This window comes from Cherax quadricarinatus, chromosome 46 (assembly GCF_038502225.1).
Source record: "Cherax quadricarinatus isolate ZL_2023a chromosome 46, ASM3850222v1, whole genome shotgun sequence".
Classification (NCBI taxonomy): domain Eukaryota; kingdom Metazoa; phylum Arthropoda; class Malacostraca; order Decapoda; family Parastacidae; genus Cherax; species Cherax quadricarinatus.
The window spans coordinates 27,421,910-27,434,983 of record NC_091337.1 but is presented as its reverse complement, the minus strand read 5'-3'; the positions used below and the strand labels follow the sequence as shown (position 1 = coordinate 27,434,983).

At 38.6% G+C, this 13,074-nt stretch overlaps 1 protein-coding gene across 2 annotated transcripts in view; it reads right to left on the bottom strand.

Moving 5' to 3' along the window:
- The window catches only part of LOC128696631 (cytochrome P450 9e2-like), a 124,032-nt gene that overhangs the window by 83,745 nt on the left and 27,213 nt on the right, over window positions 1-13,074 (bottom strand). For both annotated transcript variants that reach the window (XM_070094617.1, XM_070094615.1), the window contains exons 2-3: window positions 4,267-4,447; window positions 3,123-3,885 (exon numbers count right to left, since the gene is read on the bottom strand). In XM_070094617.1, coding sequence (XP_069950718.1) covers window positions 3,123-3,885; window positions 4,267-4,446 — 943 coding nt within the window. In that variant the 5' untranslated portion in view covers window position 4,447. The remainder of the gene's footprint in view (window positions 1-3,122; window positions 3,886-4,266; window positions 4,448-13,074) is intronic.

The window sequence follows — 13,074 nt, the reverse complement described above, 5'->3', positions numbered from 1 at the left end:
TCCTTTAGGGCTAATCTTTGAATCCCTTGCGACCTTAGCCTCATAATCCCTTTTTGCTTTTCTTATTCCTTTCTTTATTTCTCTCTTTTATTGAATATATTGATTTCTTAACTGCCCATCCCCTCTTTTGATACACCTATATATGCCTCTCTTTTGACCAATGTGATGTTTTAATCTATTGTTCATCCATTTGGGATAATTTTTGTTAGATCTAATTTCCCTACTCGGAACAAAAGTTGTCTGGGCAGCTAGAACTATGCTCTGAAAAACGTATTGAGACCAAGATCACCTACCTGAGCCATAGTCAGGACATCCCAATTTAGCCCACCCAGGTAATTTTTCAGTCCCATGAAGTCGGCCAAGCGAAAATCTGGGACAGAGATTTGATTGCAGTTATCTGGGTAATTCCATGATATATTAAAACTAAGTGATTTGTGATCACTTTCCCCAAGCTCATAATTAACCTCAAGATTATTAATTAGTGAATCTTTGTTGGCAAGAACCAAGTCAAGCAGATTATTTCCTCTAGTTGGTTCTGTCACAACCTGTTCTAAAAAGCAATCCTGAACCGTATCAAGAAAGTCACTAGACTCAAGATTTCCTGTCATATTGTTCCAATCAATTTGTTTAAAGTTAAAATCTCCATTATCACAACATTTTCATATCTAGATGCCTTATGAATTTCGTCCCATAACAGCTTACTGCCCTTCCTATCAAGGTTTGGGGGCCTATAAATCACACCCAAAATTAATTTGTAATGTCCCTCGAGAAGCTGTAGCCAAACAGATTCTGTGTTCGATGTTTCTAATCTTATATCATGTCTAAGACAACAATTTAAATTTTCTCTGACTTACATCGCCACTCCACCACCCTTCCTGTTGACCCTATCAGTGTGGAATAGTTTATAACCCTGTATGTTGCATTCAGAAGGCATTTCTCTATCTTTCAGGTTGAACCAGATCTCTGTTATACCAATAATGTCTATATTACCTGCACTTGCAAGGAATCTTAGCTCATCTATCTTATTTCTTAGACTCCTACTATTTGTTTAGTAAACCTTAAAGGAGCTAGTCACTCGTTTCCCTCTACTATCCCTCTTTGTTGATAAATTGATTTGCTATTTAGCAACTTTATTTTGAATATTGTCTTTTAAACATATTCCTGAGGTATCCCGGTAATAACTGCTGTTTTTAACCCTAATGCTGCAGCCTGATTGTTTCCCACAAACGCCCATACCTCTATAATCTATCAGTTTAAATTCCTAGACAAGTCATCAATTACCCTCTCAATTGAATTAGCTAATGCAACCACTCCATCCCCAGAGAGATCCTTAATTTATTTCCACAACTCTCAGTATTATTCATTATATACATTTACCATATTAGTCCTGAATTAACTCGGTCCTATACGCATGGTTATTGCGCTTGTCCTCCTACTCCCGCTGCGCATCTTGGTTCCTGTTCTCTAAATAACAAAAAAAGGCACAATACCGTGACTGGAACGATACACAAATAACCCGCACATAAAAGAGAGAAGCTTACGACGACGTTTCGGTCCGACTTGGACCATTGACAAAGTCATCCTGTTCTCTATTTCTGACCAATCACAAGGGTTCTGTGAGTCGCTCCAGCTAAGAGGTGATAGTGTCTGCTCGCTTCCCATTGGCTGAGAGACCAAAATGTAAACATTTCTAGCTTGGCGTCGCCTAGAGCAGTTTTTTTCAACGAGTGACACTCACATACTCTTGGATTTTACCCTCTACAATGTCGGTAAGTACAGATTTTTGTGTCTAGTGTGTAAATGAATAGTTTAGCCATATTTTGATATATATATATATATATATATATATATATATATATATATATATATATATATATATATATATATATATATATATATATATATATATATATATATATATATATATATATATATATATATATATGTGTGTGTGTGTGTGTATAAGTCTGTGTGAAGCATAATTTGAGTACATCATGCAACTGAAAAAAGTGTAACAAAAAAGGAGCGAGCACAATCAGTCCTTCTCATTAAGGCTTGAAATTTCAGTAAATAAATATTTCTAAAAAAAATTCCTAATAAATGTATGAATTCTGTAGTGGTCTGGGTGTGTACAGAATGTTTTTATTGTTCTTCCAGATCAATGAAAATTGTTTTATGGTGAGATTTCCAAAGAGAAGTCCAAATATGTTTGTATTTTGGAAGAAAGTGACTCAGATCCAGAGCCAGGTGACGTGGAATTACTTAACAGTGGTGATGAATGCTTGCCACTGGATGCAGAGGTGTCAGGTGATGATGAGGAGGAAGTGAGGCCATCCAAAAAGCCAAAATTAGCCAAGAAAAAAGAAAAGTATTACGATCCAGGTATTGCAGCAAAAAGAAAAATCATGACACATCCTAATTTTCCTGTGCTGTATGCAAAGTAAATCTGTGAATCAAGGAGGATAGAAATTGCTTCATAGACTTTCATAATAGTAATTAATTATCTAGAATGATTGTTGTTTCTCCAGAAGCTCAGGAATATGCAACATGAAACTTTGATCTCTTTGCAATGTGTGTATTTTGCTATTTGGTTCATTTTTATTTTTTAATACTTACAAAATGTTTGGAAACAAGTTCCATTTGTGTTTTTGATATTGTCTCTGTGTATAATAAATTAAAAAAAAATTGTTATTTGGTATTTTATTAACAATTGCAACTTTGCAACATTTACAATTTTACACCCTTTACTGGGCAGGAACTAGTATAATAAGTCCTCGAATATTAGTAATTGATCGAAAATTAACTTTCAGAAATCCATTTACATGGGCTCATTTAGATTATGATGAGATGCTCTATCCACTCATTAAAAAACACATTTCAAAATTTGCATTTTCTTAGGTGTGCCTGATTAAGGGTTTTAACAATTTTATAAGAAAACCTCATCTATAGATTCATTTTCTCAGACTCAAATTCTTGTTGATTAACAAAGTAATTAGAAAATCATCTCTCAGTACTCTGCTGCATTATATCTCCCACAGAATTAAGGTTTTTACATGAATAAAACATTACTGCAACAAGTTTTTGGATTATACAATAAAATTCAAAAATATATCAGCACTGACCTTGCTTCGATGGAACGACGGATAAGCTGTCATTGTCAGAATGGTTGTCAGTATTGGAAGTCTCACTTGTAGTGTTGGACTTGATGGATGTTGACTTAGTGGTGTGTTGGTCATGGCTTGCTTGTGCATCCAGAAGAAGGTCCAAGTAATCTCCACGTCTTTGGCCTCTTTTCCTGACTGCTATTGTCTGCTTCACCACGCGTTCAAAAAATTTAGTACCTGAAGTCTCTAATTTTAGTCTGAGAAAGTTGAAGAGCCTTGGGGAAATATTTATAATAGTAAATTTTAAGGTTCTAATAAATGAAAAAGAAAAGAATGATTCTGCCCATTTGGCAAATTCTGGTTCCTCCTCTTTAAAGGAATTGCATTCAATGCCAAAAGTACAGGAAGCAATTGTATCCATAGTGAATCGTCCAAAATTTACCTTCATATCAACATAAGGTTTCTTAGCAGCTTCTTTAAGAGTAAAAGAAACAAGATCATCAGCCTTGTCACTGATGAGAGGGAACATCCCACGCATCTTGCCGGAGGTAAAGGTTGGAGTCATAACTGCCCGAAGAGCCCTCCACTCATCTCCTGACTTGTTACCAAGCATTTCGTTGGTAAGGCTTCCTTCTTCAGCCAGGAACTGCCGACGGTCAACAAAATGATCAAAGTCCTTAACGAAAATATTTTTGAGAATGTCAGGATCGCCAATCATCAAAACAGGGCGAAATATTTCGTACATTCCACAGAATGTTGCGCCACCATACTTGTAGTACACCTGCAAATATGAAGTATGACTCACGAAATAGTAATGACACGATTAAAAACAAACTACGGTATGAGTAGGGATTGAACTAGCAACAAGTGTGTCGTAAAACTCCAGTCCAGCGTGTAAGCCATTTGACCACCAGGCTAGTTGGCTGAGCCTTATTGTAGCCATTGGTTTGGCCTCGAGTTTTACTGTTCACTTGCCGCGACTTCAATCCCCACCATTATCGTGGTTTATTACAATGTGGCTGTATTCACTGCCGTACTCTCCATTCTTCATAAAGCAATTCTTAAAATTTCACATATTAACAAAATTTACAAAATACAAAATTAAATAATATACACAAAATTCATTTATTTTTGGTCAAATCTTCAAGTGAAGATTACCAACCTCGTCAAAATAATCCCATCGATTTTGTGTTAATGATAACTGCTTGTGTATGTGCCCGAGGAATGGAAGGGAAGGTGGTGTAGGAATTCCAAGGGATGACCAGTAGCTGTGGCGCCAGCGGGAGTATGCCCAAGCTGCCAACACCAGTCCAACCACAAACAACCACAACACAATGTCCATTCTGAAATTAAAATGTAATCATTTGTTATTTTGACTTACTGTGTGTTAAAATCACAAAATTTCCCTTATCTGCAGCAACATTTGCCTAGATCAGTGATTCCCAACCTTTCTCAGGCTGCCATCCCCCTTGGCTCCCACATCCCTAGCACCCCATCCCCCCCACGCTCCCCTCCACACACATAACAAATTTCTTTCTTGATATTTGTGGAAAATTTTGATAATTTTCCTGTAATCTGTGTAATAACTGAAAGATAATAATGTTTAAACGAAAGCGTGTAAGAGTGTAACATTAACGTGACTTTTAGAAGGTGTTACGTCACATGTCTTTAGCGCTCCCCCCTTGATTATAATAATAATAATAATAATAATAATAATAATAATAATAATATGTCACATGACAACTAATATTTTCTATAATTTCCTTATGTACTGTAAGGAGTTTATTATGTTAGGAAAAATTATTATAATGTTGGATGAAATTAATATTTCAGTGATGAAAATGTATTACACACCTGGAAGTGTTATTGAATTAATTGAGGTGTATTGGTAAACAAAAGGTTTTGTTTACCAATACATCATTATTCCGAAAGGTATCGGCTACAGAGTAGGCTTTTTCCGTCGAGTACAAAAAGTAGGAGTAGTAGAGATGTGAAAACGATGTAATCAGTCCATCACCTTTGAAGACATCGAGGACCAGGAAGGTACAACAGGGAAGGCACTGCAGTGGATCAGAGAATACCTGACGGGGAGGCATCACCGAGTTATGGTACGTAATGAGGTGTCACAGCGGGCGACTGTAACGAGAAGGGTACCACAGGGGTCAGTCCTAGGACCGGTGATGTTTCTGGTATATGTGAATGACATGATGGACGGAATAGGCTCAAAAGTGTCCTCCTTTGCAGATGATGTGAAGTTAATGAGGAGACTTCAATCGGAGGAGGATAAGGCAGGACTACAGACGAATCTGGACAAGGTGCAGGCCTGGCCCAGCAACTGGTCCTTGGAGTTCAACCCCACCAAGTGCAAAGTCATGAAGATAGGGGAAGAGCAAAGAAGACCATAGACGGAGTACAGTCTAGGGAGGCCAAAGACAACAAACCTCCTTCAAGGAAAAGGATCGTGGGGTGCGTATAATACCCAACACATTTCCTGAGGGCCACATCAATCAAATAACTGCTGCAGCATACGGGCGACTAGAGAAGCTAAAAACAGCATTCCAACGTCTTAGTAAGGAGTCGTTCCGGACCCTGTACATGGGTATTTGTGGGAAACAATCAGGCTGCAGCATTAGGGTTAAAAACAGCAGTTATTACCAGGATACCTCAGGGATATGTTTAAAAGACAATATTCAAAATAAAGTTGCTAGTAATGGCAAATCAATTGATCAACAAACAAAGAGAGATAGTAGAGGGCAACGAGTGACTAGCTTCCTTAAGGTTTACTATACAAATAGTAGGAGTCTAAGAAATAAGATAGATGAGCTAAGATTACTTGCAAGTGTAGGTAATATAGATATTATTGGTATAACAGAGACCTGGTTCAACCTGAAAGATAGAGAAATGCCTTCTGAATGCAACATACAGGGTTATAAACTATTCCACACTGATAGGGTCAACATGAAGGGTGGTGGTGTGGCGATGTATGTCAGAAAAAATTTAAATTGATGTCTTAGACATGAAATAAGATTAGAAACATCGAACACAGAATATGTTTGGCTACAGTTTCTCGAGGGACGTGACAAATTAATTTTGGGTGTGATTTATAGGCCCCCAAACCTTGATAGGGAGGACAGTAAGCTGTTATGGGACGAAATTCATAAGGCATCTAGATATGAAAATGTTGTGATAATGGGAGATTTAAACTTTAGACAAATTGATTGGAACAATGTGACAGGAAATCTTGAGTCTAGTAACTTTCTTGATACGGTTCAGGATTGCTTTTTAGAACAGGTTGTGACAGAACCAACTAGAGGAAACAATCTGCTTGACTTGGTTCTTGCCAACAAAGATTCACTAATTAATAATCTTGAGGTTAATGATGAGATTGGGGAAAGTGATCACAAATCACTTAGTTTTAATATATCATGGAATTACCCAGATAACTGCAATCAAACCTCTATCCCAGATTTTCGCTTGGCCGACTTCATGTGACTGAAAAATTACTTGGGTGGGCTAAATTGGGATGTCGTGACTATGGGTCAGGTAGGTGATCTTGGTCTCAATACGTTTTTCAGAGCATAGTTCTAGCTGCCCAGACAACTTTTGTTCCGAGTAGGGAAAATAGATCTAACAAAAATGATCCCAAATTGATGAACAATAGATTAAAACATCTCATTGGTGAAAAGAGAGGCATATATAGGCGTATCAAAAGAGGGGATAGGCAGTTAAGAAATCAATATATTCAATTAAAGAGAGAAATAAAGAAAGGAATAAGGAAAGCAAAAAGAGATTATGAGGCTAAGGCCGCAAAGGATTCAAAGACTAACCCAAAAGGGTTCTTTCAGGTATACAGAAGTAAGATTAGGGACAAGATTTGCCCACTTAAGAGTAACTCTGGTCAGATCACTGACAGTGATAAGGATATGTGTGAAATTCTAAATACCTACTTCCTCTCAGTTTTCACCCAGGAAAATACTAGCATTATTCCTGAAATAATAGATTACGTAGAACAGGATGATAATAAACTATGTACGATTGCGGTAACTAGTGACATGGTCCTCTGACAAATAGAGAAACTAAAACCTAACAAATCACCAGGTCTTGATGAACTGTTTGCAAGGGTGTTAAAGGAATGTAAAGAGGAACTTAGCATACCTTTGGCTAATCTTTTTAACATATCACTACAAACTGGCATAGTGCCTGATGAGTGGAAAATGGCAAATGTAATACCTATTTACAAGGCAGGTGACAGGTCCTTGGCTTCGAACTATAGACCAATAAGCTTTACCTCCATAGTGGGAAAATTTATGGAATCAATAATTGCCGAAGCAATTCGTAGCCATCTTGACAGACACAGATTGATTAATGATTCTCAACACGGTTTTACTAAGGGGCGTTCCTGTCTTACTAATTTACTAACTTTTTTCACTAAGGTGTTTGAGGAGGTAGATCATGGTAATGAATATGATATTGTGTATATGGACTTCAGTAAGGCTTTTGATAGAGTTCCACACCAGAGGCTATTGAGGAAGCTTAGGGCACACGGAATAGGAAGAGGAATTTTTTCCAGGGTAGAGGCATGGCTGACAAATAGACAGCAGAGAGTTTGCATAAATGGGGAGAAATCAGAATGGGGGCACGTCACAAGCGGTGTTCCTCAGGGGTCAGTGATGGGCCCGTTGTTGTTCACAATTTACATAAACGACATAGATAAGGGAATAAATAGCGACATAAGCAAATTTGCTGATGACACCAAAATAGGCCGTCCAATTCATTCTAATGAGGACATTAGAGCACACCAGGATGATTTGAATAGACTGTCGCAATGGTCGGAGAAGTGGCAGATGCAGTTTAACATTGACAAATGCAAAGTTCTAAATGTTGAACAGTTAAATAACCATGCCACATATAAACTAAACAATGTAGATCTTAATACTACCGATTGCGAAAAGGATTTAGGAGTTCTGGTTAGCAGTAACCTAAAACCAAGACAACAGTGCATTAGTGTTCGCAATAAAGCTAACAGAATTCTTGGCGTCATATCTAGAAGTATAAATAATAGAAGTCCTCAGGTTGTTCTTCAACTCTATATATCCTTGGTTAGGCCTCATTTAAACTATGCTGCTCAGTTCTGGTCACCGTATTACAGGATGGATGTAAATGCTCTGGAAAACGTACAAAGGAGGATGACAAAGATGATCCCATGTATCAGAAATCTTCTCTATGAGGATAGACTGAGGGCCCTGAATCTGCACTCTCTCGAAAGGCGTAGAATTAGGGTGGATATGATCGAGGTGTATAAATGGAAAACATGAATAAATAAAGGGGATGTAAACAGTGTGCTGAAAATTTCCAGCCAAGACAGGACTCGCAGCAATTGTTTCAAGTTGGAAAAATTCAGATTCAGAAAGGATATAGGAAAGCACTGGTTTGGTAACAGAGTTGTGGATGAGTGGAACAAACTCCCGAGTACAGTTATTGAGGCTAAAACTTGTGTAGTTTTAAAAATAGGTTAGATAAATACATGAGTGGGTGTGGGTGGGTGTGAGTTGGACCTGACTAGCTTGTGCTGCTGGGTCTGGTACAGTGCTCCATCCTTGAGTGGGGATGACCAGACTGGGTGGGTCATTGGGATAATCCGGGGGGTGGGTCATTGGTCTAATCCGGGGGGGGACATGGACCTGCTCCGCATGGGTCAGTAGGCCTGTTGCAGTGTTCCTTCTTTCTTATGTTCTTATGTTCTTAAGCACGTCAAAAAAAAAACTAGAAAAAGTTCAAAGGTTTGCAACAAGACTAGTCACGGAGCTAAGGGGCATGTCCTACGAGGAGAGGTTAAGGGAACTCGACCTGACGACACTGAAGGACAGGAGGGACAGGGAGGAAATGAAGTTAAAGACTAGGATGAGTTACGGGGATATTAGAAAGTATTTCTTCAGTCACAGAGTTGTCAGGAAGCGTAATAGTCTTTAAAGTGAGGTAGTTGTGGCATGTGCCATACACAGCTTTAAGAAGTGGTATGATAAAGCTCTTGTAGCAGGGAGAGAGTGGACCTAATAGCGACCAATGAAGGGGTGAGGCCAGCAGCAATGACTTTACCCTTGCCACAGCAATTAGGCGAGTACACACACAAACACACACACACACACACACACACACACACACACACACACACACACGCACATACACACATACACACACACACACACACATATATATATATATATATATATATATATATATATATATATATATGTGTGTGTGTGTGTGTGTGTGTGTGTGTGTGTGTGTGTGTGTGTGTGTACATTTTCTAGAACAGCAATTTCACCTGCCTTGAAAGGTGCTGTTAGTGTGCAGCAATATTACAGCCTAGATAGAACAAGTGACCTAAAAAGTGTCATCATAGGCTTGGCATCCCTGGTTTTGAAGGTTCTCATTATCCATCCTGTCATTTTTCTAGCAGATGCTATTGATATTATGGAATTACCCAGTAAACTGCAATCAAGTCTCTGTCCCAGACTTTCTATTGTCTGATTTCATGGGACTGAAAAATTACCTGGGTGGGCTAAATTGGGATGATCTGACTAAGTCAAGTAGCTGGTGTTGGTTGCCAAGAGTATAGTTCTAGCTGCTCAGTCAACTTTTGTTCTGAGTAAGGAAATTAGATCTAACAAAAATGATCCCAAATTGATGAACAATAGATTAAAACATATCATAGATCAAAAGAGAGGCATACATACAGGTATCAAAAGAGGGGATGGGCAGTTAAGAAACCAATATATTCAGTTAAAGAGAGAAATAAAAAAATGAGGAATAAGAAAAGCAAAAAGGGATTAAGAGGCTAAGGTCGCAAGGGATTCAAAGATTAACCCTAAAGGATTCTTTCAGGTATACAGATGTAAGATTAGAAACAAGATAGACCCACTTAAGAGTAGCTCAGGTAACATCACTGACAGTGATAGAGATATGTGTGAATTTTTCAATTCTTACTTCCTCTCAGCCTTTACTCAAGAAGATACTAGCGAAATTCCAGAAATAATAAATTATGTAGAACAGGACGATAATAAACTATGTACGATTGCAGCAACTAGTGACATGGTCCTCAGATAAATAGAGAAATTAAAACCTAACAAATCCCCAGGTCCTGATGAATTGTTTGCAAGGGTTTAAAAGGAATGTAAAGAGGAACTTAGCATACCTTTGGCTAATCTTTTTAACATATCACTACAAACTGGCATAGTGCCTGATGAGTGGAAAATGGCAAATGTAATACCTATTTACAAGGCAGGTGACAGGTCCTTGGCTTCGAACTATAGACCAATAAGCCTTACATCCACAGTGGGAAAATTTATGGAATCATTAATTGCCGAGGTAATTCGTAGCCATCTTGATAGGCATAAATTGATAAATGAATCTCAACACAGTTTTACTAAGGGGCGTTCCTGCCTTATGAATTTACTAACTTTTCTCGCTAAGGTGTTTGAGGAGGTAGATCATGGTATTGAATATGATATTGTGTATATGGACTTCAGTAAGGCTTTCGATAGAGTTCCACATCAGAGACTTTTGCGAAAGCTTAAGGCACACGGAATAGGAGGAGAAATTTTTTCCTGGCTTGAGGCATGGTTGACAAATAGGCAGCAAAGAGTTTGCATAAATGGGGAGAAATCAAAATGGGGGCATGTCACAAGCGGTGTTCCACAGGAGTCAGTGTTGGGCCCCTTGTTGTTCACAATTTACATAAACGATATAGATGAGGGAATAAATAGTGACATAAGCACATTTGCTGATGACATCAAAACAGGCCGTCCAATTCATTCTGTTGAGGACACTAGAGCACTCCAGGATAATTTAAATAGACTTATGCAGTGGTCGGAGAAGTGGCAGATGCAGCTTAATATAGACAAATGCAGACTGCTAAATGTTGGACAGGACAATAACCATACCACTTATAAACTGAATAGTGTAGATCATAATACTACTGATTGCGAAAAGAATTTAGGAGTTCTGGTTAGCAGTAATCTGAAACCAGGACAACAGTGCATAAGTGTTCGCAATAAAGCTAACAGAATCCTTGGCTTCATATCAAGAAGTATAAATAATGGTTAGGCCTCATTTAGACTATGCTGCTCAGTTCTCGTCACTATATTACAGAATGGATATAAATGCTCTGGAAAACGTACAGAAGAGGATGACAAAGATGATCCCATGCATCAGAAATCTTCCCTATGAGGATAGACTGAGGGCCCTGAATCTGCACTCTCTAGAAAGGCGTAGAATTAGGGGGGATATGACTGAGGAGTATAAATGGAAAACAGGAACAAATAAAGGGATGTTAATGGCGTGGTGAAAATATCCGCCAAGACAGGACTCGCAGCAATGGTTTCAAGTTGGAAACGTTCAGATTCAGGAAGAATATAGGAAATCACTGGTTTGGTAATAGAGTTGTTGGTGAATGGAACAAACTCCAGAGTACCGTCATAGACGCTAAGACGTTGTGTAGTTTTAAAAATAGGTTGGATAAATACATGAGTGGGTGTGGGTGGGTGTGAGTTGGACCTGACTAGCTTGGCTACCAGGTCTGGTGCCGTGCTCCTTCCTTAAGTGGAAGTGACCTGACTAGGTAGTCATTGTTCTAGGCCGGGGGGCTGAATGGGCCTGCTTCGAATGGGTCAGTACGCCTGTTGCAATGTTCCTTCTTTCTTATGTTCTTATGTTCTTTCAATGTTATGGTCCTTGAGGGTGAGATCCTCTGACATGATCACTCCCATTTCTTTGACGTTAGTTTTCAGGTCTATTGTGTGGTTGGAATTTGTTTAATACTCCGATGAAGTTTTAATTTTCTCACGTTTTCCATATCGGAGTAATTTAAATTTCTCATCACTGAACTTCATATTGTTTTCTGCGGCCGATTTAAAGATTTGGTTGATGTCCGCCTGGAGTCTTGCAGTGTCTTCAATGGAAGACACTGTCATACAGATTCGGGAGTCATCTGCAAAGGAATTCACGGTGCTGTGGCTTATATCCCTGTCTATGTCCGGTATTAGGATATGGAACAAAATGGGAGCGAGTACTGTGCCTTGTGGAACAGAGCTTTTCACTCTGTTGACTACTATCCTTTGTGTTTTATTTGTTAGAAAATAATAGATCCATCTACTAACTTTCTGCGTTATTCGTTTATCACTCATTATGTGCGCTATTACACCATGGTCACATTTGTCAAAGGCTTTTGCAAAGTCTGTGTTTATTACATCTGCATTCTGTTTGTCTTCTAGAGCATTCAGGACCTTGTCGTAGTGGTCCAGTAGTTGGGTAGTTTAGGTATACCCGAAATGGTACCTTTAAAAGGTTGCTTGAGTTTATTTACTTTTCGACTTTATTTTCTACATAATTCGAGAACGCTTTATTTAAATAACTTATTTTTTTTTTCCTGAATACGGTAACGAGCGTCAATTTCCAGGAACATTTAGAATGTTCATGTGTTATTATGCAAGATACCATATTGTTGTAAAATATAAAAAATTGTGAATATAGTTTAATAAATAGTGTCAATGCTTAAGTGGATATAAGTTGAACTGGAAAACGGACGTGTTTTAGACACGGCCAGTTTGAGTGTACACGCAGGAGAGAGAGAGAGAGAGAGAGAGAGAGAGAGAGAGAGAGAGAGAGAGAGAGAGAGAGAGAGAGAGAGAGAGAGAGAGAGAGAGAGAGAGAGAGAGAGAGAGAGAGAGAGAGAGAGAGAGAGAGAGAGAGAGAGAGAGAGAGAGAGAGAGAGAGCAAGAGAGAGATATGTGTAAACAGTGACGAGGGGGCAGTAGTTGGAAAAAGCTGTCATGGAGTTTGGTTAAGTAGTGTTTGGCATTTTGTGTAAGTTTTAGTCCATAAGGTGCATGAGACAAGGCCCTGGTATTTATGCTGGGCATGTGTGATTAGTGGAAGTGCAGAAATAGTTACATTTTTACCGGCGGTCTGG